The sequence below is a fragment of the Taudactylus pleione genome, unplaced genomic scaffold, assembly GCF_031769625.1.
Source record: "Taudactylus pleione unplaced genomic scaffold, aTauple2 ptg000485l, whole genome shotgun sequence".
Taxonomy (NCBI): domain Eukaryota; kingdom Metazoa; phylum Chordata; class Amphibia; order Anura; family Myobatrachidae; genus Taudactylus; species Taudactylus pleione.
In genome coordinates, this window is record NW_028284887.1 from 2,154,665 (window position 1) to 2,181,732 (window position 27,068).

At 43.8% G+C, this 27,068-nt stretch overlaps 1 protein-coding gene and 1 pseudogene across 2 annotated transcripts in view; one reads left to right on the forward strand and one right to left on the reverse strand.

The window, feature by feature from the left end:
- The window catches only part of CLUH (CLUH binding protein of NUMT mRNA), a 59,475-nt gene extending 37,271 nt beyond the window's left edge, over positions 1-22,204 (reverse strand). Inside the window, exons 1-3 of one of the 2 annotated variants that reach the window (XM_088449469.1) lie at positions 21,906-22,204; positions 1,142-1,335; positions 843-1,014 (exon numbers count right to left, since the gene is read on the reverse strand). In XM_088449469.1, the coding sequence (XP_088305595.1) occupies positions 843-1,014; positions 1,142-1,335; positions 21,906-21,990 (451 nt within the window). In that variant the 5' untranslated portion in view covers positions 21,991-22,204. Of the gene's footprint in view, positions 1-842; positions 1,015-1,141; positions 1,336-11,023; positions 11,718-21,905 lie in introns of those variants that run through there. The other variant, XM_088449470.1, reaches the window with a different exon arrangement.
- Positions 22,205-24,354: 2,150 nt separating this feature from the next.
- Positions 24,355-25,935, forward strand: LOC148502710 (protein kinase C delta type-like; annotated as a pseudogene).
- Positions 25,936-27,068: the final 1,133 nt, after the last annotated feature.

Below are 27,068 nucleotides of genomic sequence, written 5' to 3' on the forward strand. Positions count from 1 at the left end.
ATGAAAAAACTGCAAAGTCTGTAGGATCTGGTCCTTTTTATACAGCTCCCAGTTACTGTCCCCACTTGTAGGCTCCCAAAGTGCCGAGTGGTGCACCCGCAAAATACTGGGGAGAACACTGCAAACATCTATTACTCTGCAGTTCCAAAATGACAGTAAGAAATCCTATAAACATGTAATACAGATTCCCATTGAGTAAGAGTTGCAACCAAAGGAGTACAATGTACAGTGAATCACCAATGTTATACAAGTTGTCAACAGGCACCACACAATGCCTGGCACACAAATGAGTTACATTGGTGACCGGTCATCTTCTGCGTTGCCCCCAGGTACATCCGGTTTCATCAGATCCCAAAAAGCAAATAGGTTGCAAGCAGCAATGGTACCGACAGCAGCATCCCGAAAGTCAGAATCCCGACTCCATCAGATAAGTACCCTAACCCTTATCCCTACCTCCCCCGATGCCTGACCCTAACCTCCCCCCTAGTGCCTAAACCTAACCTCCCCCTCCCCGCACCCTAAACCTAACCCTCCACCCTTAGTGCCTAACCCTAAACCTCCCCCAAGTGCCTAACTCTAACCCTAAACCTAACCCTCCCCCTAACCCCAAATACTTACCTTCGGGATGCCGGCGGTCGGGATACTGGAGCCGGGTTCTCCGTCGGGATTCTGGGGCCATCATTTTGACCGTCAGCATCCCGCTTGTCGGGATGCAGACTACCTCCCAGTAAAGAGTAAGCAAAAATGGTTTGACAGGACATCAGACTGCAGTATTTATGAAAATGATACCTACATATGTATATCAAAGCAATGTGTGTGTTAAATCATAACATATCACCCACCTTCAACAACCTTTAGGACAGAGCCCTCCTCAAAGCCTTCTATGGTTTTAAGCTCAGCAAAGTTGTCAAGCACATTTCCATCCAGCTGGAGTGAAAAACACGTCCTATGACAGGTGTCTTCCCTGTCCATGAGAACCTGATGGATCTCCTGAACCATCTCCTGGGGGGACACCTGAGGAGACAGACAGATATAGAATATTGCGTTATACCCAAATACATATCCTCTTTCTTGGACTGGAGGAAATGGAGCCAAAATAAGTGCAGCTTTGAAAAGAAAATATGCATAATTGACGCATTACCTGAATAGAAAATGTCTCTATCCCAGGGGCTTGTATTTTGACTGTGAAACCAGTATCCTGGATAACAATGACCTCCTGTTCACTTCCGTCCTCTGCCTGCTCTCCAACATCATGTCCGTTCTGCTTTGGCTCCACCTCTGTCTGATGCTCATGGGCCCTATCTCCATTCATCAAGGTCATGCCGCTGGAATGTTCTGATGTGAAAGAGAAAAGGCTCCTTATTTACTTCAGTGATCGGGACTGACTGGCTGAATAATGGAGCATTGCCTGATGGAGACTCCTGGATGTTATCAAACAGTAGTCTGTTGACACTCAGAAATACAAAAGCATCTCTACATATAAACGAGGGAACATCCATAAAAACTGGTCCAAAAAACACAAGTGAATGAACGCTGTAATGTTTCCAACATTTTAGAGTCTCGTATAATTAATCAACATATAATGCAGCTTGTAGCTTTTGGTGCTCCTTTAACAATTTGCTTAACTGAAATGTCAACATACTCCGGCTAAAATGAGTATCAGAGCTGGCGTTCATTAGGTAAATTAATATATTTTTCCCTAACGAAAAGCCTTGATTATCCATTAAGACATGATGAGTGCAGGACACTTACTCTTTCTCTTTTAAATCATGGTTTTGGTTGTAGTATGTGGTACCACAGGGCAGTAGTACTGTATTTAACAGTGTTTTGTAATGTGAGTAGTAGCATCTAAGTTCTAGCAATAAAACATCTTCTGACAGCAGATATACAAGCACTTAGAGGCCTGGCTCAGTAAACGGAGGAGAAAAAATAGTCAGTCCTAACTAAGCTCACTGCCTTAAACCGATAAATTGCTCTATTAGGATGAGACTAATAAACTGACTGCAAACCAAACAAAGCATCTTAATATCTTGCTGCTTCAGCGCATTTTGAAACTCTACTGGGTGAATAGGACATGAATAATGCAATTAGCTGAGATTTAGCGGACGTATCCAGTATCAGCCATGAATGTTCATGTGGGCGGGATGAAGACTGTGACACATGGTGTACATCGTTATCTGACTACTGTATAATGTCTTGGGGAGGGGGACAGGAATACATCTGCTAAGCCAATTCCCATTAGAAGCATTAGGATACAGATTGCATGCAATGCTGTCTTGGGGATGAGACACAAACCAGGTACTACAAGTGCCACCTATACAATGTAACTCACAAAAATGGCAAAACGTCAAACTGATGCAGGCTAGTATAAAAACATCCATTCATCACTGATGCATGCATGAACAGTGGTCGCCTACATTGAACGGTAAGAATATAGAAGTTAAACATTTGTTGGGGACAATTCAAATAGAAGCGATGCCCAAAGTGCAGTATGACCAGTCAAACTCCCCATACCTTGCCACCATCACCAACGCACATTTCTCCTGACACTTCACAGAGGCGTGCAGGAATAATTTCAATGTTGCGGAATACTAACTCTTGGCGATGTGCATAACTTCCCATTGACGAGAAGTGATTTGCCTTCTTTGGGACGATTCAATTCAACATGATATGAATAGTGCCAGGAGGAGGTGGCCGCGGAGCTATTCAAATGACCACACTGTTAAGTCTGACTACAGGATTTCTGCTTGCACCCTCCTGAGGTGCGAGCAGAAATCCAACTTAAGTGTCGACCGTCCGGCTTAGCGCAGCGCTAACAGCATCGAGATCGGCACTTAAGTCGGAGAATGCAGGTTAGCGCATCTAAACAGGCGCGGTAACAGGCATCTCCCGACTAACTGCAGGATGTGATGGGGACAAATAAATTGCTCCGGGAACTCCTTCCCGGCACTATCCACATCCCGTTGAATTGAATTGCCCCCTTCTGCTAACACACACCTTGGAACAAACTTTATAGTAATAAGATTATTTTACACACACTTGTTTTCAAGAAATACTTTGTTATACTACAAAAAAAGAGGAAAAAAAAAAATATAAAAAACACTTTTTCAACTAAGAAGCAGATATAATTGGAGATATCATTTTAAAAGTAACATAAGAACATGTCACACAGACAACCATGCAGTAAGCGGTGACGCTCAGAAATAACAATCGTTCATAATTCAATTAATTGCATAAATTTTATAAAACATGTTATCACAAGTTTAATACCTCTCGGGGGTACATATAAATAACAATGTGTGCAACATTAATAATAAGACATCAATGTAGAGAATAAATGTGCATATCTTCTTCACACAGTTGCAAGCAGCTACACTAATTGTTGTTAAATATAATGATATTTTTTGTACAATGCAGCATGAAGCACACGAGTAACAGTGTTTCTAATATCAATCCAGGAGCACAAATAAAAGTCAGCCTCTTCTTAAGGTGCCCACACACATACCGATGTCCTCACGATACGATTTTATGGCCAATTTCCTCATGAACTTTCACGGGAGCTCCCTTGCCGTCGTGATCACGATTTGGAGTTAAAAATGTCCAATCTGACTAAAGATCTATCTTGCAGCCAATGCATTGTATCCCAGATTGGCTAATCTGCCCTACAGCACGGCAGATCAGAAGATGCGATGTACGACGAGCGGGGACGTGCATCGGCATCGTGCTCGTGAGTATAAACTCACGATTTGTACTTTTTTTACCCGATTCGTTGTTACGATTCGTTGAAATCAAAATCAAATCGTGTAAAATGTCGCTATGTGTGTGGGCACCTTTAGTCTTCCGTAACAAATGCTGAGCACAATTTAAAGCTCATAAAATTGCATGTGCTAGAAGACTCCAATAGATCTCTAATCTTCCGTCCGGTAAGTTAGAAGTGTGGGGATAATACTTTCACAAATGTAGGTAAAGTCATGATATCCAATGTCCTCACTTTATACTCACAGTCCTTGAGTGCCGAGCACACAGCGTGCTGTATCCATTGCATTGTGCCTTACTCCATCCCACTGTGTCCAGATCAACCTATATGCTGTGGAATTGTTCAACACCGTTGACCAACTGTTACTCTGGATGGGCCGTCTGTAGTTCACCTTCGCAGTAGATGATCGCTGGAGTGCAGCGACTCCCTGGCTTGCCTGCCACCTACGATCAGCTAATTCTTTGCTGTGCAGCGGCGTGAGCTGCCAGCTGTGACGCTGTTTGCTTGGTACTCAAGGACAGTGAGTATAAAGTGAGGACATTGGATATCAAGACTTTACCTACATTTGTGAAAGTATTAACCCCACACTTCTAACTTACCAGACGGAAGATTAGAGATCTATTGGAATCTTCTAGCACATGCTATTTTATGCCCTTTAAATTGTGCTCAGCATTTGTTACGGAAAACTAAAGGTCCCATACACCTACGCAATTTCTAGACGATCACGCGATTTTCGACGTACGTTCAGTCTTGTTGAAATCGTGCATTTTTACATCCGATGTGCACTCCCGTGGGTCCTTCAATCGTATCTAATGATAATATGTGCAGCACATGTGTTCCATCGTATCGTGTTCAGAACGTGGCATTTTTTTTTCATGCAATTCATCGCGTGGCAATACAGTCATTTCAATGACTGTTTGTCCCTATTCCCTAATGAGCGCGTGAGGCACAGGATCGATCATACGACAGATCCTGTGCTAAGAAAAAACAAACGTGCCAACGGAACTGCAGGGTAATCGGATGTAAAACGGATCGGAAGCTGATCGTGTAGGTGTATGGGCCCTACTATAAGAAAAGGCTGACTTTAATTTGTGCTCCTGGATTGATATTAGAAACACTGTTACTCGTGTGCTTCATGCTGCATTGTATAAAAAATATCATTAAATTAGTGTAGCTGCTTGCAACTGTGTGAAAGAGATATGCACATTTATTCTCTACATTGATGTCTTAAGCTGGCCACACACTAGACCAACTTACATCCAACCAGCCAACTTGTTGATTGGTTGGAATGAAAATCTGGTAATGTATGGGAGTAACTGATGATCAGCAATTTGCTACTAAATGCCAGAAAACAGATGAAAATGGTCATCAGACAAGTTTGTTAAATATTTGATCTAAACAATTTGTTCAAACAAGAGTTTTGGTCCATTTTCCAGCGTTGGGAGCAAATTGCTGATTGTCATTTGCTTTCATACCTTACCAGATTTTCATTCCAACCAATCAACTAGTTGGCTGGTTGGACAGATAATCTTTAGATGTGTGGCCACCTGTATTGTTAATGTTGCACACATTGTTATTTATATGTACTCCAGGGAGGTATTTGACGTGAGAAAATGTTTTAATAAATTTTATGCTATTAATTGAATTATGAACGATTATTATTTCTGAGTGCCACAGCTTACTGCACTGTTGTCTTTGTATCCAATTCTTTTGTGTGTGGAGATTGGCATTCTCCACGTGTGAGTGCTGGTTGGCTGCTAGAGATATTTGTTTTTGTTAAGCCACAAGTGTGAGGTATATTGCTATAAGAACATGTTACTTTGGTTTATATAAATAAAGCATTAACAGGAAATACTCTGTATTCCCCTGTGTAGTAAACATCCTAGATATACTCTAGAATAGACCTACAGTATATTACGCCTCCTAAATGTACACACAACAGTGGTAAGGTCACACATGTAAGCCTAGTGGACAACGTGCATAGGAAAATGCAGGGGGGAGTTTCCAGTTGCCTGGAAACCCCCCTCCCCAGCCCACACCATAACCACAATAGAAATAGTAATATAATAGAATGTTACTAATGCTGCATGTTCTTATCAGTATCACAAATTAAATAATTACACCACCTGTGGATCTTTTAACATGCGTCAGCCAGTAATAAATACACCTGTGCACCAACTAGATCTGGAAAACATGCACTGTTAGGGGTGCACTGCTATTGACCATCAATAGGCTTCATTATTAATATTGTATAATAATACACTATCCAGTGCATAAGGAGACCAATATCTACATATATGACCAGGGCAGTGCTAGGTTCTTCTGCTGTTTCCCCAGACTCCAGGACTTGCTCCAATGCTCTGGAATAGTACCCACATCTGAAATAAAAACATTCCACTCAAGCAGGATGGCCCTACTGCCACATTTAATGGCTTACTGTGATCACTGGACCTGTATATGCTGGAATTATGACACACAATACACTTTTGTATGATGCATATTAAAGCTGAATAAGTGCTAATTATGTCCTCTTGATGGACTGGCCACACTCACTCTAAAATCAAGCATTTGGAAATCCCACTCTAGAAATCCTGTGTTTGCCACTGTCGTAGGCAATTAATATTTTTAGATTCCACTGCAAAAAATAAAAAAAATAAAAAAAAACACAAAAAGCATGAACCTCAGCTATATTCCTAGGCACTTTTAGACTGTGCCAGATTTGGGATAGGCAGAAAATATTAAAAAGCCTTGAAATAGAACAATCTGTGGATAAAATTCACAGCATCATTCCTTACACACAGTGCCTAAAAGTACAGCGAACACCAGATATTCTATAGATGACCTTTTCGGTTGAATGGGCTGGAATAGAACAGAACTCCTCCTCTGCATATTTCAGGCATTAAATAATAATTTCTATATTACAATTCCTATTCCACACCAGTACAACTCTAAAGCCATTCATCACATGTGGCCCTTACTGTGCCTTCTACATTATTCAAGCAAATAAAAAAAAATAAAGTACCATACAACTATGTATTTTGAGAAAACCATAAGAAATTTCAGGAGGATCCCAGGGGCAATGGCTAAAAGATATAAACCGCAGAGCTGGAGTGAAATGTGTCTGACCTGCATGCATGTAGCACCTTCTATGCGAGTGCCACGGATTCTGAGATTCTGCTGCTCTGCATCTTGTTCTGTGTTCATAAATACCAAATAGACCGTACACAGAGAACAAACCAAAGCAATGCAAAATAATATTACCTGCAGAATCTGTGACCTCCATGACTAAAGAAGACGTGAGCAGCACATCATAAAAATAAATGTAAAACGTCCGTGTTAAATAAAAAGGAGAGGCCGATTACCTCGTATACTGGCAGAAAGTTTTCACAAAATCCCCACTATGGGTGTGGCTGCAACCCCAGGCAAAGGGAAGAACAGGCTCTGTAGGTTTTTTGTGAGTCTATAGGTTTTCCCTTGTTTATGGGACCAGTTTAGAGTTTTCCTGCTGATTACAGAGAATGCATATCATGCTTCAACAAACTCAGACTCGCAAACGTCATATGATCCAAACAAAGGATATTATTTTCTTGCTGCAAGGATGAATAAAGGGATCTGGAAAGAAAAATTATGAAATATTTTCTTTTAGAATTTAAGTAATTACTCAGGAAATCATTTACAGGTTGCCCAAGTAACGTTGCCATACTCTAATAAAGTTCATTCCTCCTCTGAAGTCATTGAAAGGTTAACTAAACAAACTTCTCTATTAGCAACAAAATGCTAGCAAATGCTCCAGCGAAGCTGTCGCCTAGACACCGTGGTGGCAACTTATCATGTACTGAAGGAGAAAGGAGCAATTTGTGCCAAAAATATATAGAAAAAGTTTCACAGAGGTACAGAGTTCTGCTCACACAACCCTTGAGATCAGCTTAAACCATGAGATTCCACACCGTGCTTGTATATTCGCAATCAAAAGAGTACAGAGGCTATGACTACAACGAGGACAATGGTCAATTCATCTTCCTGCGTGGTATGGCTAGGGGTATGACTGTGAACACATTAAGCTTGGAGCAGGGTTGGAGTAAGTAGGGCGCACTTTGCGATGTTACTCCAGCAGGCGCGAGGGTGCCCATTACTTATCGCGCTGTTGTGATCAAATTCAGGGCTTAGCCTTGTAAACGCACACGGCTGCGTATAAAAATCCACGAGTCCGGACGATAATCAGGCCGAGAGTGGGGCAAGTTGCTGGTCCGTTGGCAGTATTTCCACACTGTTACAATGGCAATTCGCCTCCCTCACATCTAATTGAATGGACACCGATAAGTGTTCTAAGTTAGGGGTCAACATGGCTACCTGCAGCCTTCTCTTCCCTTTTTCGGAACATGCAGAGAGCAAGCAAACACACACACACACACACACACACACACACACAATACGATCTGCAAACAGGGTACCTTTAACTGCATCAGCCACATTAGGCCTTATTCTGCTGGCAAACACGGTAATAGTTCTATAACAGTTATAAAAATGTTGCATACCTAGACCTAAATTGATTAGAGCAGGGGTGGGGAACCTTTTTTACTGCCAAGGGCCAATTTGATATATATAACATTATTTGCAGGCCACGCTCCCTCCATGTGATGTCACACTGGGCGGGGCCACAATTGCCGGTGATTATAGCAATGCCTGGAGCATCCTGAGGATGCTGCGGGGAGCTGTAAGGGCAGTGGTGTGACCGACTGATGCGTCCTAAGGACGCTCCAGGCGGCACTGCTGCGTAGATTCTGGCTGCAGGATGCCAGTCTAGGCACACTGCTAGCCAGATGAGGTTAGCAGCGAAAAGCTCTGAGGGCCAGATAAAATGACTCCGCGGGCCTTATACGGCCCCTGGGCCTGAGGTTCCCCATCCCTGGATAAGAGTGTAACCTATCCATTCACTTTGTGCCTCATGCCACAGTTCTGTCACTACAGTGAATATTGGTTCAGTCCACAAGATGTCTACATTCACTTTGTTGTAACCTAATTCTGTTCTCTCACATATATATTCTTTTTGCCTACTTAGGCACGATAGTAAGTGCCCAGTCATCAAAGTCAGAGAGTAGAGGTCAGTCACCATTTATTTGCACACTGGCTATGAAGACTTACCTGCTCTGGGGGAAATGTAAGAAATCTCTGTGATCTAAGACTAAATATATAGATTACATATACAAGGACCGGGGGCAAATCATTGTAAACATACACAGTACAGTCGCCTCCTGATGAAGTCAGACGATGAAACGTTGTTGTGATTAAAATAAAAACTAAGCACAACACAATTTACTGTATTTATACAAACTTTGTACAGTAGAAGTGTATCAATTGTCTACGTTTTTACATTTCTCTATAAACTAGTATTGCCTTACAGGAAGAAATAAATAATAATATATGTAAATAATTCCATAAAAAATACAAAAGTACCCAAAATAATAAAACAATAGTAGCCTCTTAGTTTACTCAAGAAAGCCTATTGTTGGCCAGTAATATATATATCACAGCCTATGCTTCACTAAACTAAATTATATTCTTGTTTAGAGTGTATAAGAGATGTTGGTGTTCACACATCTCTCCCCTACCTAGTGCCACACTAGACCTATCCTCCTCTCTATAGCACAACACCCTTAATAGCTGTGGGAACAGCCACAAACAGGTCCATATCCACTCTACATATACCTGGCAAGCAGCACTGTGCCTGGTCTTCCTGCCTGCTCGGGCTCAGGGAAGGGGTGATCTCTACTATACAGGTAACAATGCAGGTGGCACTACCTGTGAAGGGAGGATAATATTATAGCTAGAGCGGTTCTGCTGCTCCCAGGGATTATCGTACTAAATATAATACCCTACACTGTCACTACATTTGTAGAAACGCAGCTGGCTTTTACATACATTTAAGGTCATGTTAATGCATGTCCCTTTAATAAATACACGATATGCATACACCAAAGTTATTTTGGCTCACATGAGTGGATCAAACCAATAACTAATAATAAATAATTATTATTCAGCATTATGGGGTCAATTCAATTAGGCACAAGCAAGTGAGGCTGCATGCCGAGTTTACGGTACCCCTGGACTCGAAGAGTCCGGCGGTACCCTAGGGCAGAGTATAAAAATCCACGAGTACGGGCCGCATAGAGGCATGTTGCTGAGCTGTTGGCAACATTTCCACTCTGTTACAACAGCAAATTGCCCCTGTCAAGTCTAATTGAAATGATACCTATAAATGCTTGAAGTTAGAAGTCATCATGGATAATACACAACTTCAACAAAACAGCAAGATAGTGTCACTAGCGCAGTCTGTATGGAGAGGTCTACAAGATGTCCATCTTCATCTCACAGAATATCTTCACCACTGCTTCATTCCAAGATATGAAACCATATAATGGATCGGAACCATAAAAGGCAAAAATAATCACATCTCTGAATATTCCCGGGTTATCAGAGATGTGTTTCTAAACCATATTGTGAATATCCTATTGCCACCTCCAGTCCCAATACTGCTTCATGTTTTTATAATTATTTTTTTATATGATGTGATGTGATTATTTTTGCCTTTTATGGTTCCGATTTGGAATAAAGAATTGTTTTAATAAAATAGACATTTTTTCGGCATCAGTTGGATATAGAAGGGGAGTCGTAACAAGAAACCTTTATATGCATGAACCAAGGCGGATTAATGGTGAGTGTCTGTCCATAGACCCTTAAGGAGTGTGACTTGTCTAAAGAAAAAGGAGGTGTTAAAGAAACCTTTCAGTGAATGGTATTTGAGTGCCTGTGGTGAGTTCTATCCATTATATGGTTTCATATCTTGGAATGAAGCAGTGGTGAAGATATTCTGTGAGATGAAGATGGACATCTTGTAGACCTCTCCATACAGACTGCACTAGTGACACTATCTTGCTGTTTTGTTGAAATCATGGATAATTGCAACTACACACTTTTCTGCTCTTCCCAATATAAAATAAAGCTATATAACAATATGCTACCTAAATAAGAACTTCATCCTAAGTAATGCAAAATATTCCCCATATTGTTCCTTGTTGTGTACAATGTTTTGGCCAGTAAAGCAGAAAATGGCTTCAGCCAGTAACGATTACATCATTCTAGGCTTCCGCACAAACATGACCTTTAACCAATTATTGCTATTCATCACTAGGATCTTAGGTAAAACCAAATGGATAAAACAATAATTGCCTCTAGGTTGATAAATGGGGCATAGCAATCTCATCTTACCTGATCTCAACTCCCTCTTAATATAACACAATCTTTCATGGGAGTTTGCTTCATTTGTGGCCAGTACTGCATGAGACCTGGGATTTCTCTGTTCATCTACCATGCTACCCATGGCCTTCTGCTCCAATCTCATTCCATGGCATGGATTGGCAAGACGCAGGTCTTTACTATTATCTGAAGTCTTAGAAGAGGTGCACAAATCATGACATATTATAATTCTTTGCTGTTGCACTGTCCCTCTATCTGCCTTTGCAAAATCCACCATCGGGTCAGAAGTTCCTTCAGGTCCCTGTAGCTGCTGTGCAGTAAAGTTTAGTTCTGGAGGAGCATATGTCAGCAGGGAGGGAGAGTGGTCTGGCACATCCGTTATGCCAGCTGGAAGGTCACTGCAAAAGGCACGGGGAGCCAAAATGTCTTCACACTCGCATATTCCCTCATCTTCCTCAGAGTCATGGGCATAACCAAAGTCATTCTGCTCTTCAAATGTGTCTTGGCAACAAACATCGCTACTAAACTTATCCTCTGCCAATTTCCCATGCTGGCGACTGCCGTAATCTCTCCTGGCAAGGTCCTGCATAAAGCTTTGCGGGGAAGAAGAATTTTGCAACAGTGATTGGCCTTCACCTTCTAACCCAGGGACTATCTTACGAAAGATGACTTCGAGGCAACGCGTGCAGCAAATACAGTTGCCCATCTTCACTGACGAAATGTAACATCCACATGCGTACTACAAGGACAAGCTAAATATAACAAGTAATAATCCTGACCCTGCCTCTGGTGCGGTGGTGGCATTACTATTTATATACAAGAGAGAAAATAAATAAAGGACTGTGACTGAACAGCCTGTAGATCCCAACTGTACTTCTAAAGCGTGGTGCGTGGACTACAAAGTTCTGCTGGCTGCTGGCCAGACTTGGCATCACTGAAGGCTCAAGTTCTGAAAACAAAGTGGATGTTACGGAGCCTCAGAGTAAAAGTGTGTGAGCTGACAAGAGGCCTTCGCAGGGCTGATGTCTCTCCAGAAGCTACAAAACATGACTAAAATTGGACTAACTGCTACCAAGTGTTCCAGATGTTAACGGAACAGGCCGAGCTGAAACATGGGAAGGGCACACAGCACATAAAATCTAACAGTCTTAAAATAAAAAATGGAAAACAATATACAGTACAGAAGGAGGATTACCTGGCTAATACACCGAAGGATTAACATAGTGATGCATTTTCTGTTTTCAATACAGGTTGAGTCTCCCATATCCAAAATGCTTGGGACCAGGGGTATTATGGATATCGGAATATTAAGTATTTTGGAATATTTGTATACCATAATGAGATATCTTGTAATTTGGACCCAAATCTAAACACAGAATGCATTTATGTTTTATATGTACCTTATACACACAGCCTGCAGGTCATTTTATACAATATTTTAAATAATTTTGTGCATCAAAAAAAAGTTTGTATACATACATGAAATTCATTTAATGTTTCATATACACCTTATACACACAAACTAAAGGTTATTTTATACTATATTTGTATTAAATTTGTGCCTTAAACAAAGTTTCTGTACATTGAAATATCAGAAAGCAAAGGTTTCACTATCTCAGTCATGCTAAAAATATTCCGTATTTCGGAATATTTGGATATGGAATGCTCAACCCGTATAACCATTAATATCTGCACTTAAGTAGTCTTCAGTATGATACAGGTCATCAATTATTGGACCCTCCAGCTGGTCACACACACTGTGGAATCACAGCTGATTGCAGATATCAATGGTAATCCCACCAGCTCATGTTAATAAATGCAAAGGGAAAATGACCACTACCGACTGGCTAATGTGGACAGTTTACAATCTTGTCTGATTAACTATTGCTGGATGTAGCCAGGTGACCAGATCTAATCTTAGGTGGTTACCTGCATGCAGCCAATCAGGACATCCATCCTGTCATTTAGTACATACAGGGAGCAATTCAATTGTTTTAGGCGCCCATTAATTATTGCCCTTTGTTGCCCAAATAGACAGGGTTTAGCCGCGTGTAGTTGCCAAACCCATCTGAAGTTGTGGTTAGGGCGCTCACACCACAGACTTTTCACACATTTCTGCTCGCCACCGCAGGAGGGTGCGAGTAGAAATGCTGGCGCCTCTCGCCCCGGAAAGGAGAAACAATTGAATTGCTGTCACGCGCCCATCATAGATGGCCACCGGCGCAAACAATTGAATTCCCTCCACAGAGTGGCTGGATCATCCTGTGCATTGCCGATTTAATTGTAATTCATCCTAATAGGTGGAGGTGCAGTGTCCTAGCGCACTGCACACTGATTTTTGTGATTTCATTACTCATATTTTGATACAATAGTAGAGAATATTAAATTAATCATTTGCCAATAACCTGCCTATTAACTTTAATCTATCGCCATGTAATTTGACTGTAAATGGGACATCTCTCTATAAAGCCCTCCCTAAACAGCCGACTGATTGTACAATTATAGTGCAGCCATTAAAGATTTGAATACAGGGTTAACTTTTTGTTCTTTCAATTAATGTAGGCTAAGGGGCATATTCAATTAGACGCGAAAAGACAGACAGGTTTCGCCTGCCGTACTTTTCGCCGACTTTTTGGTTTTGGAGGCTAAAACTTTTTGTGCACGGCCCAGCTATTTGCCCTAGTCAATTCCAAAGGATGCAAAAAAGGGGCCCAGCAAAACTCAGACAGGAGAAAAGTGCTGTCAGATTTGGGGAAATCAGCCTGACACCCCCAAAAGATGCACTAACATTGGGGATCAATGTAGATGCCCCTGAATAGCCCTGCTGAAGCTATTTGGGGTAATTAAATGCTCCCAATAGCTGCTAATTAGCATATTTGCACAAGTGGTGAAGAATAGTATTTAGCAGTTTTTTATGGTGAAAATAACTAGTCCCTGCAAATTTGGGGTACATGAAAATGGGTGCAAGCATGGTTTAAATCGCAAAAGTGAAGTTTTAAAAACTTGAAAAAAAATGCATCTTTAGCCCTAGTTTTCAAAGTAATTTCTTGGGGTGTTCTTCTTTTTGACTCAGTTAACCTTTGGTGGCCTGCCCCAAGGGTGCAGGGTGGTTTCCCCACCTTTGCATCCCAAAACCGCAATTCTGCACTTTTTCCGCCTGGTTTCATAGGCGAATCTTTTTCGCCTATACCAATGCATTGACTTTCTGCGTAGGCGAAAAGTCTTTGGCATTGAATACGGGGATAAGTTTTCGCCTGGCGAAATGATGTCATCTGCGAAACTTTTTCGCAAAAAACGGCTTATCGCGGCTAAATGAATATGCCCCTGTCATGTCGCCACTCAAGAACATTATATGAAGTGCCTTACAATATATATTTTATTTTTAGAAGTTAGCCTGTATCAGAAGAGTTTACAATCTGACTCCGAAACCACAGACACACAATACTGTACAGTGCATCCGGAAAGTATTCACAGCACTTCACTTTTTCCACATTTTGTTATGTTACAGCCTTATTCCAAAATGGAATAAATTCATTTTTGCCCTCAAAATTCTACACACAAAACCCCATAATGATAACGTGTAAAAAGTTTTGAGATTTTTGCAAATTTAATTTAAAAAAAACGAAGAAATCACATGTACATAAGTATTCACAGCCTTTGCTCAATACTTTGTTGATGCACCTTTGGTAGCAATTACAGCCTCAAGTCTTTTTAAATATGATGCCACAAGCTTGGCACACCTATCTTTGGGCAGTTTCGCCCATTCCTCTTTGCAGCACCTCTCAAGCGCCATCAAGTTGGATTTTCAGATCTCTCCAGAGATGGCTGGGCCACTCAAGGACATTCACAGAGTTGTCCTGAAGCCACTCCTTTGATATCTTTGGCTGTGTGCTTAGGGTCGTTGTTCTGCTGAAAGATGAACCGTCACCCCAGTCTGAGGTCAAGAGCGCTCTGGAGCAGGTTTTCAATCAGGATGTCTCTGTACATTGCTGCATTCATCTTTCCCTCTATCCTGACTAGTCTCCCAGTTCCTGCCGCTGAAAAACATCCCCACTTCATGATGCTGCCACCATCATGCTTCACTGTAGGGATGGTATTGGCCTTGTGAGGAGCGGTGCCTGGTTTCCTCCAAACATAACGCCTGGCATTCACGCCAAAAGAGTTCAATCTTTGTCTCATCAGACCAAAGAATTTTGTTTCTCATGGTCTAAGAGTCCTTCAGGTGCATTTTGGCAAACTCCAGGCGAGCTGCCATGTGCTTTTTACTAAGGAGTGGCTTCTGTCTGGCCACTCTACCATACAGGCCTGATTGGTGGATTGCTGCAGAGATGGTTGTCCTTCTGGAAGGTTCTCCTCTCTTCATAGAGGAATGCTGTAAACTCAGAGAGTGACCATCGAGTTCTTGGTCACCTCCCTGACTAGGGCCCTTCTCCCACGATCGCTCAGTTCAGACGGCCGGCCAACTCTAGGAAGAGTCCTGGTGGTTCCGAACTTCTTCCATTTACGGATGATGGAGGCCACTGTGCTCATTGGGACCTTCAAAGCAGCAGATATTTTTCTGCACCCTTCCCCAGATTTGTGCCTCGAGACAATCCTGTCTCAGAGGTCTACAGATAATTCCTTGGACGTCATGCTTGGTTTGTGCTTTGACATGCACTGTCAATAGTGGGACCTTATATAGACAGGTGTATGCCTTTCAAAATCATGTCCAATCAACTGAATTTACCACAGGTGGACTCCAATTAAGCTGTAGGAACATCTCAAGGATGATCAGTGGAAACAGGATGCACCTGAGCTCAATTTTGAGCTTCATTGCAAAGGCTGTGAATACTTATGTACATGTAGTTTCCTTTTATTTTTTTATTACATTTGCAAAAATCTCAAAAAAAAATAAAAAACTTTCTACACGTTGTCATTATGGGGTATTGAATGAATACTTCCCGGATGCACTGTATGTTTGGCAACTACTGGTCATTTCAGCGTCCATGATGAATGTCATTTAGCACAGTACGTAACAGGCGGATGGGGGAATTCAACTGATCTTTTCGTGCCCTCTATCCCTTCTAAATTAACGGGGGGACAATATTCAATTGCTTTGGTTGTCCATTACATTTTGCATATGTTGGGCCCAAATGCACTAGGTTTAGACGCATAAAGCAGCTAAACCTGACTAAACTATTGCGGGCACTGCCGAAAATGTAGTTTGGGGACCCATAAGCCGTACTTATCGCACAAAAATTATGGGCACGTACGGCACTCACACCCAATCGTCACAACATTTAAATACTTCCAGCGGCCGTCTCAAAAATTTTTTATTTCCCCCAAAGTGTTCGCTGTGGTTGTGAGGTGCATCTGAAGAGTGGCGATCTGTTAAGAGAACATTTACTTAGCTGTCAAAGAAATATTAAACTTGTTGCTAATTGTCAACAACCTATTAGAGCACCTGCCAGTCCTAGGTCATATTGGCTATTCCATGCAAAGCATGTCTCTACAGTCAAAATCCATTTGTTAATGACACGATGACAGACTTAAGCTGGGTACACACTAGACGACATGTGTACCCAGCGATGCGACAAGACGAATCCCGCCGACGATCCATTGCCCGACCATCTGATATGTCGGCCCCCACCACATACCAGTGCATGGAGTAGTCAGCTACATCGTCTGGTTGGACTGCATGTACAAAAGATCAGACGATGCAATTGACGACCGCACGGGAGCGCGCACTGCACGATATAGTGCCTACGCACTGCACGATTTTAACAATTTGTCGTTCTGATGCATCGGAATCGGCCAAATCGTGTAGTGTGTAGGAGGGGCCCTTTGACTCCACTTAAGTGGTTGGGAATAATCACTTACAGTTACCGGCAACCTAATTGCTGTACCTAGTGAACGCAGACTTCAGTCTACCCATTGAGGGTACATAGCAAAAGCCTCTTCCTGACCACCCAATGACTGTACAGAGTATACGGGTTTTGTATGAAATACCGGTGGCTCAACAGCCGCCAATTCAAATCCCGACAACAGCATCCCGATGACTGAAGATCCCGACAGGGGCGGTAAGTACCATAACCCTCCACCTCTTCCCCCACTAACCCTCCCTTAGTGGTGCTTAACCCTCCCCAGAGGATGCCTAATCCTAATCTCCCCCTGGGGGTGCCTAATCCTATCCCCGAGACAGTCATACTTACCCGGCGTCTGAACGTTCGGGATTCCGGTGGTCGGGATGCCGCCGCCACCATCCTGAGCTCATTCGGGATAGTGGCATCAGCATTTTGGATTCCGGTGTCAGTATATCATCGGCCGGGATCCCGCGTATACAAAGTGAATTCTGTTTTAAATTGGGAGGTGTGGGATTTCGCTCATTTGCAAGGGAGACCCGCATCAAATCTCCCCTGCCTGTAATAAATGATACAGTGGTAGATGTCAATTGAGGTTTGATCCAATAGCACAATGCACACAACTGGCCTGAAAACAATGCCAATGTGTAATCCAGTAGAAACCAATAAGATCTTAATAGTGAATTTTTGAGAATGTGATCAGGAGTTGCCTGTGCAAGCTGCCATTTTTGGCCACACCAACAGGCCCGAATGACACCAGCAGTGATCCAGCCACCAGGCTCTATGGGCTGAATCACCTGTGTGTGTGTCAGGGTAATCTGTACCCAGTTTAAGTTACACTGAATATATATGTTGAATAACAGAGATCTGAGATAGTGTTTTATTTTTTCAAGAAGGCTATCAACAAAACATTTAAAAGGAAAAAAAAATTAAAAACCATTTCTAGACCATGTAACTTACAAATCACAATAAATGTAGTAACCATATACCCAGATGATTTAGCTACAGTTTAGCTAAATAGGAAGAATCACAGAAAAGAGTTTTGTAGCTTTAGAATTGTGCCTGTTTTTATCTATAAACGTACTGTAACATATTTCTCTGTGCTGCTGAAAGACAATGCTTTGTGTTCATTCTAGCACCCTGCACCTGTCACAATTCGCGCAGGTCCTCCTTCCTGTCTGGGGTGTCTCTTTTTGCTCTGGGGCTTCTGAGTGTGCTAGAAGCCCCAGAGCAGAGAGTGACACCCCAGACAGAAAAGAAGAACTGCACGGGTTGTGACAGGTGCAGGGTGCTAGAATGAACACTAAATTGCTAATATGCTATTCCAAAGCTTACCTGAGCATAGGGACAACCACTGCTGCCTTCTCATACTTGTCCGACGACGTGCATCAGCGTAAACATCGGGAACATCGATGCAGTTTGGCAGCCAAGTGCCCTGAGTGAAGTCTGACCTGTCTCAAAAACTGTGTCTCTCCTGACATGCAGGGAGCTCTCATGCTGCGAAGTAGATTGCAATGGCTAATTTATGCACGCCTGTGAAATGGCGTTTGAACGGTCAGACATGCTTCCTTAACCACCTCTAAATGCTTACTTAGCATTCCCGCTAGGCCGTTTTAGTGGGGTGCCGCGTCCTGCCCGATTTCAAAAGGGTAGACTGTCCCCTGACATTTTGCCAGCACCCACAAAAACAACATAGAACCCACCCGCAGGGTCTTGCGGGTGGGAAAAATAGCAGTGCAGAGATCACCACCAGCGAATAGATCCTGTGCGTATCTATTCACAGAGTGGAGAGCTTGGAGGCAGCCCAGTATGGGCACGCCCCTACTGGGAGTGATTTTAAAAAAAAGGGTGCGTATTAAAGACATGCCCCCTTTTCTCATGGCCACGCCCCCTTTCCGGGCGCACGCAAGAGTGCCCTTTCTAGGCCCGGAGCCAGACAGAGTGAACACTATTACTACCTGTCAATCACTTTGCAAGAGACTCAATGCACTGAAACAGGCCGAAAGTTTCTCCAAAGAATGGCAGGCGTAAAAAAGTGCAAAATCTCTATTTTGGGGTGCAAATGTGAGGAATTGATTCAGAACCCTTTGGACATCCCCCAAAGGACAAATCAGCCCAAAAAAAAAAGAAAAACCTTAGAACACCCCAAAAAAGACATGTCATTTTGGGGGCAAAAATGAAAAAAGTGGGGTGGGGGGGCGAGGTTGAAAAGTAGCGAAATAGGTTTTTTGGGGGGCTGTAGGGATGGGCAAGGTGTTTTTAGGATTGCAGGTGCATGCAGCAGGTGGATATTTAACATCACTTTTCGCGGTAGCACCCAGTACTTTGGTCGGGGGTAGATGCTTTACGTGGCTAAACCCGACCACTTTGGGCGCGATTACCGTGAAAAATGGCAGCAATTGAATAGCGGCCCACGATCTGTCACTTTAGACGGGAGATCCGGACCGCGTAAACAATTGAATTCCGCCCAAAGTACATTTATTAGAGCTAAGAGTACACATCTGTAATGATTTCCAGTGTCAGTGTATCTTATTTTGGGGTACAGACTGATTTCCCCCAATCTATTCAGTACTTTCCGCCTGTTATGCATTCGCCTATTTGCATTTTCTCCTGTTCTGAATTTATAACGAATTGGGCGAATCACGGGGATGCGCATGCCACAAATTCGCATCTCAAACAGGCTAATGCGGCAGAAAGTACACTAGGCGAAAAGTTTCCGACTTTTCGCATCTAATTGAATACAGGCCTTAGCTTTAAATGCATAATCATGTGGGGCGGGCAGTGGGAACACATACCAGCAGATTACTACTACTAGATTTATTATACATGCTCTGGGATTGTCCCATCAGTAAGGCAGATGATGGGTTAATTAGCCTGCCATCCAGTCTCACTGTCCAGTTTCGCTTTCCCACTGAACACCCTCTGCCAGTCCCAGCATGGCGTCCAATAACATCCGGGTTTCTGGGGAGCAACCATTTACACCGAAATACAGAGGGGTGCTCTCTTTTTTTCTCCCATAACCGACTTCACGCTTGTGACCCAAGCAAGCTAAAATATCTTATTCGGATTACATCTATTACATAAATAATCAGCAGCCTTTAACGTGCCCTAGGACATGGATGTATGTGCCCGTTGCTGCTACAAACATGGGAATACATACACCCCCACAAAAAAATGGTACGGTCGGATGAAGGTGACCTTGATTAAGGCTCTGGGAGCAGGAAGTGTGTCAGCTGCTGTGTGTGCTTCATGTTCCCATAGTGCCCTGAGCACGCAGTCACCTCCAGCACCATGTGATCACACACACAGGTCTCTGGCTGTGACAGCTCCCAGCATTTCCTGCCAGACACAGACTGACAAGGCATGCTGGGACCTGTAGTTACACACAGGGATCTCTAACAGCTGGGTATCGATGAGAAGCCAATTATGCACCCCATGTTACTACACAGGCCTGCTGATAATAATCCATTGTGACTCCCAAGTTAAGTGATCTCCAACTCAGCAATCTATCTAAGGAACTAGCAATGGGTGTAATCCAAAACCCAGCATTACCAGAAGAACTTCAGAAAGTTATTAAACTGACTTCATTTCTTTGATTCTCAATTTTTTCAATAAATAAAAAAAATAAATAAATTATATATATATATATATATATATATATATATATATATATATATACACATAAACACATCACCAGACATTTACAGTTATACAATGTGAAGCCAGAGAGTTACAGATTGGATACATGTCAGTCTCACTCATTATTCAGTGCAAGTGCTGTAGCAGCCTGGTTTCTATATTACACTTGAGCTGTTAGGTCAGTGACATTACAATGTCCAGCAGTGTGCTCTGCTGTGCAGACCAAGGACAAGCTGCTGGTTTTGCAAGTGTGATCACAGCCAGCAGCAGACATAGGCTGTCACGGGATCGGCAGGAGTGTGTGTAGCCTTCCCCCAAGGACAATAGTTTCCACACTGGGAATGAAGGGAACACAATAATGAGCTGGCTGGCAAAGACCATGGCAGTACCAGCAGTGTGGTCTCAGCTATAACCAGGGGGCAGTGTGAGAGTATTTCTGTGCTTATTATACTAGTAAAGTATCCATGAGTTCTACAATGTGGGGCTCATTTATAACAAGTGGGCCTTCAATAACTCCAATGTATATACTGCATACACCCACCATGAAAACGCCATAGCAGCTCATCTGCCAACAAACCCTGATAACAACACTATACCGCTGAGTAGTACTACACAGACCTCTGTCTGCCAGTCACATTACCATTCACTGAGTGTTTTTCATCACACATCACGGTGATCAGACCCCTGATACTATGCACGACTAACCCACATGGTTTATCTAGATCATACACGTCACTCCTATATATGGCAGCACTTAATTACTGTATAAGGTCCAAGAACAGGTCAAACTCTGCACTACTGTATACTGCAGCACTAAATCACAGCACAAGTAATACTCTGCACTCCTGTATACTGCAGCACTGAATCACAGCACAAGTAATACTCTGCACCCCTGTATACTGCAGCACTGAATCACAGCACAAGTAATACTCTGCACCCCTGTATACTGCAGCACTGAATCACAGCACAAGTAATACTCTGCACCCCTGTATACTGCAGCACTGAATCACAGCATAAGTAATACTCTGCACCCCTGTATACTGCAGCACTGAATCACAGTATAATACTCTGCACCCCTATATACTGCAGCACTAAATCCCTGTATAAGATCCAAGAGCAAGTCATACACTGCACTACTGTATATTGCAGCACTGAATCACAGTATTAGAACAGTCATACTCTGAAACCCTATATACTGCAACACTGAATCACTTTATAAAGTCCAAGAGCAAGTCATACTCTTCACAACTGTATACTGCAGCCCTGAATCACAGTATGGTCAGATCATGCTCTGTATCACTGTATGTCCGTCAAACACTGTATAAGGAGCAGGTCATACTCCGCATTCGCCTAGATAGCAGCACACTGTACACACACACTCTCACAGATGTAGTAGTAGGACACAGTGCAATTACCGCAGCAGGGTGCCGGCCTCCTGTCGGGGCAGTGAGCGGGGGCAGGGGGGCTCTGCACGCCGGGCTCCTCCGTCTTGCTGACCATGTCCTCTGTCTGTGCTGGGGGCGGATCGCGCTGCTGGAAGGACAGAGCCGGCGGCCACTCTCCTCACACTGACACACGTGGTGCAGCTGTAACCTCTGCCACCCGACCTTCCCGAACACGCTCCGCCGCTGACGGCAGCCGCCGAGGGACAAGTGACTGCAGCTAAGTCACCTAACGCCTTAAAGTGACAGTGCCGGTGTCTCCCTGTACCTGTAGCTGCTGTGTGTACATCAGTCACCAGTGACGCTGCTGCCTCTGACTCAGACCACAGTCCCCTGAGGCAGCTACTAACGTCAGCCTCCGCCACCCCGTCTCCTTAATAAATAATACATGACTGCTCTACCTTAATGAAAGACTGACATCCTAGTAGTAAGCTGGCAGTGTCAATTGTTATCTGCTCCTATCCCAAGTAATAATATCGGTGTTGGAGTAACGGCATCAAGTAGTAATCAGTTTATTTGTTTGATCCTGCACTATTTTGTATATGTTGCTTGATTTATTAGTGCATTTCTTTACCGACACATTTTGATACAGTGTGATACTGATGGCAAGCACACGTAAAGGTCTGTATAGGACTACACTACTTAACATCCATAGGAATGTATTACCAGGCTTGGCAACAGAAATCTTGGTGCCCGGTACACTAATGTCTCTGCAGTGGACAGATTAAGGTCCACATGGGCATGGAGCTCAAATTTACAAAGGGCCTATTTTGTGCTGCCTCAGGGGGTGTGACTAGTGATGTGGTGGGGCATGACCAGTGTTGTGGGGGTGTGGTCTGCACAGGGCCAGCTCTAAAGGTGTTCGACCTGTGCAGTCACACAGGGGCGTCACCCATAGAGGGTGCACCCCTCTGCAACATCCCGATTTCAGCGGGACGCTGTTCCACCCGTGGGTCGAAGTAGCCCGCGGGTGGTCAAATTGGGAGGTTGGGGACCCCCACCGCTGCAGCTGTGCGGCGGTTCCGGACCCCGGAGACTCTGAATGGATGCTGCGTGCATGCGCGCGACATCCATTCAGTGACGGGAAAAGGCATGGGGAAATCCCAGCTAGTGAGGTTCCCCCCAGCCTGACGTTATTTGGAGGTCAGCATGCCTCCTAATAACGTCACGTAGGGGGTCGTGGCTTATGGTAATTAGGCCACGCCACCATTTTTGGGCACGGGCGGCTTTGCCGTGTGCGAAGATACAGCGCACTTGAAAGGACCAGTACAGGGTGCTCCGACCCCTGGAGCCGGCCCTGGGTCCGCATAATGGGCTGTGGCTATCACCAGAGCCGTAACTAGACTTTTTGGTGCCCTGTGCCAGAAAGAGCATTGGCGCCCCTCTCATTTTTCAAAGGGACATAATGCACCCAAAAAAGGGCCATGGCTTCATGGGGAAGGGCCAGGGAAGAGATAGGAGAGGCCAGGAGCTGCTGGGGATGAAATAAGAGGAAGCTACAAGCAAGAATAATAATAAACAGAAATTTGACAGGCCCAAACAGCGCCCCCTGACCTGTGGTGCCCTGTGCGATGGCACCAACCGCACTACCCTAGCTACGGCCCTGCCTAGCGCCTTCCTTTAATCACCTCAATTGCACCCCCCACTCTGCTTATATCAACAGTGTAATGTGAAAGTCTACAAATAAAAGGAGATACCCCTTGTTAAAGTGACAAAAAAGAATAATGGCACTTAATGATCACATGAACCTGAAACCTCCCTATTAAAGGTCCAGTTGGAACTGTGACTGTGCAGACCAATCATATCTCTGCAGTTTCCTATCTCTGGCAGACATCTTACGGTTATTGACATAAAAAAGTCTCACATATCGCCACAAAAGGACTGTTTATGATAAATTGGCCCCATATTGTTAAAGTGAAAATGAAGCCTAGTAGGTTACTGGTCATTTTTTCTGTAATACATAGCAGTTAGCATCACAAAGATCAGACTGTGCTATTTCTGACTGTAACCCACTGTCTAAAATTGAAATAAAGGCTGTTTTAAAATGCTTCTCTATTCTGATAAATACTGTCAGCAATACAGTCTAATATCCAAAATGTATTCTCTCTTATAAATTATTCATTTTAATGTCTTAATATGGGCACAAGTACATTTTAGATATACTGTATCTTTTACAGTTTGGACAGGATGAAACTTACATATCCATCAACTGCCATAATGTATGTGCTTTAGGACTAAGCTCAACTGCACACTGCAATTACTTGTGACATCACAATTATTGATGACATCACAGAACTACTTGTACAGCTGTTGAAACCCTTGAAACTCTGTTTTCAGAAACTCCAAACTGCGCAGTCACATCTTGTGATATTGCAAGTTTGCTTTATTCTCTAAGAGCCCTATTGTTGTCTTCTGACATAACATGGGAACTATTAAGAGAAAAAAACCTCCAGACAAAGCGGGGAGACGGAAAAACCGAGGAAAACATACCAAAAAAGCAGAGAGACGCAGAGGAAAGGAGGCAGGCTAGGCAAAAGCAGGTAAGAGAGAGGTGAGAATAAACAATGCATTTGTAGCAGGTGTACAGAGAGGCTGGGACAGGTTTGTTGGACTTCTAAAAAAGAAAAGAGACCAGTTCATAAGAGCATGCAGCAGATGTCCCAGATTTTGGCGAGTGAGACACAGGAGAAACTTTGACATTGCTAAAGATCCAGGGGAGGGATGCAGCCATTGGGTAGGCCAGACAAACCTTTCAAAAAAAGAGATGACCAAAAAGAAACCAGGCAAAGCAGCTATACAGAGATGCTGGGACAGGTTTGCTGGATTTGTAAAAAAGAATAAAAATCAATTCATAACAGCAATTAGCAGAGGCCAACCAGGCATCCCAATGGTTCAGCAAACTGCAGAAGAGAGCTGCACAGTGCCCACCAGCCACCAAAGCACAGACACTGTACCTTTAACAGTGGAGCAATTTACTTTCCACTCACTACTTGGAAAGGGAGGTTATGGCAAAGTGATGCTGGCAACAGATGCTATTCGTAGGGAAAGAAAAATCTTGAAAATCTTAAAGAAGAGAGCATTAATTAAAATCTTAAAGAAGACAGCAATAATAGAACATGAGAACAGTTTGGTTGAGTGTCAGGTACTTAAAATGTCACATGAGAGCATTTTTATGATCCATGGTTATGCAGCCTTCCACACAGAGAGCTATCTATACTGTGTAATGGAACTGGCTGGCGGAGGGGATCAGGTCGATTTTGTGAAGACATCACCAGTGGACCTAACAACAATAAAATTTATAGCTGCTGAACTGGTTTGTGGATTGCAGTTCATGCATTCAAGAGGAATTATTCACAGAGACCTCAAATTGGAGAACATATTACTAACCACAGAGGGACATGTTAAAAACACAGACTTTGGTCTGGCCCTATTGAATGCATATGGACAAACCAACGCCAAAGTACTTGGTGGGACCAATGGCTATAATGCTCCAGAAATTATAACTTGCCAGCCATACAGTGCTGGTGTGGATTGGTTCGCATATGGTGTTATTTTATATCTACTCACCCTACGCAAGTACCCTTTTATTGGAGAGTCAGCTTCTGTGGTAAACACAATGATCCTTACTCAAGAACCAACGTATTCAGGGATTACTGATCCTGTAACAAAGGACATTATAACAAAGCTGCTGTGTAAGGAACAGTCCCTCCGGCTTGGAGTAAATGGCAATGTCCGAAAACACTGCTTCTTCTCTTCAATTAACTGGGCAGTGACAGAGACTGGAAAAACAGCATCCCCAGTTATATTGCACAAGGACTATATGGATCTAGATGAAAAACAGCAAATTCCTTTGTCCCATAGTGAAGTGTTCAAAGAACCAATTACTATCACGAACCAAAAGCTTTTAGATAACATTCAATATGTGTGCCCTAAATGGGGTGAAACTTATCACAACATGCCAATGGAAGCAGACACTATGCCATCAGACGTAGACCTGCACTAAAAAAAAAGTAGAAAAATCTGCAATCCTAAAAACATCTTGTTCCTTTGCTGTCTGCTGCCTACCCCAAACTCGGCTACGTCCCTGGAGATGCACAATCTGCCGCCTGCCCTGATCTCAGCTACATCCCAGGAGATGCAGTCTGTCGCCTGCCCTGACCTCGGCTAGGTCCCAGTAGATGCACTGTCTGCCGCCTGCCCTGACCTCGGCTATGTCCCTGGAAATGCACTGTCTGCTGCCTGACCAACCTCGGCTACGTACCTGGAGATGCACTGTCTGCCAACTGTTCGACCTCGGCTACATCCCAGGAGATGCACTGTTTGCTGCCTGCCCTGACCTCGGCTACGTCCCTGGAGATGCATTGTCTGCTGCCTGCCCTGACCTCAGCTAGGTCCCAGGAGATGCACTGTCTGCCACCTGCCCTGACCTCGGCTATGACTCTGGAAATGCTCTGTCTGCTGCCTGTCCTGACCTCAGCTCCGTCCATGGAGATGCATTGTTTGCTGCATGCCCCGAACTCAGCTAGGACCCAGGAGATGCACTGTCTGCCACCTGCCCTGACCTCGGGTATGTCCCTGGAGATGCATTGTCTGTCGCCTGCCCTGACCTCGGGTATGTCCCTGGAGATGCACTGTCTGCCGCCTGCCTTGACCTCGGCTATGTCCCTGGAAATGCACTGTCTCCCACCTGCCCTGACCTCAGCTATGTCCCTGGAGATGCAGTCTGCCACCTGCCCTGACCTCAGCTACATCCCAGGAGATGCAGTCTGTCGCCTGCCCTGACCATGGCTAGGTCAGTAGATGCACTGTCTGCCGCCTGCCCTGACCTTGGCTATGTCCCTGGAAATGCACTGTCTGCTGCCTGATTAACCTCGGCTACGTCCCTGGAGATGCACTGTCTGCCAACTGTTCGACCTCGGCTACATCCCAGGACATGCACTGTTTGCCGTCTGCCCTGACCTCGGCTACGTCCCTGGAGATGCATTGTCTGCTGCCTGCCCTGACCTCGGCTACGTCCCTGGAGATGCATTGTCTGCTGCCTGCCCTGACCTCGGCTAGGTCCCAGGAGATGCACTGTCTGCCACCTGACCTGACCTCGGCTATGTCTCTGGAAATGCACTGTCTGCTGCCTGCCCT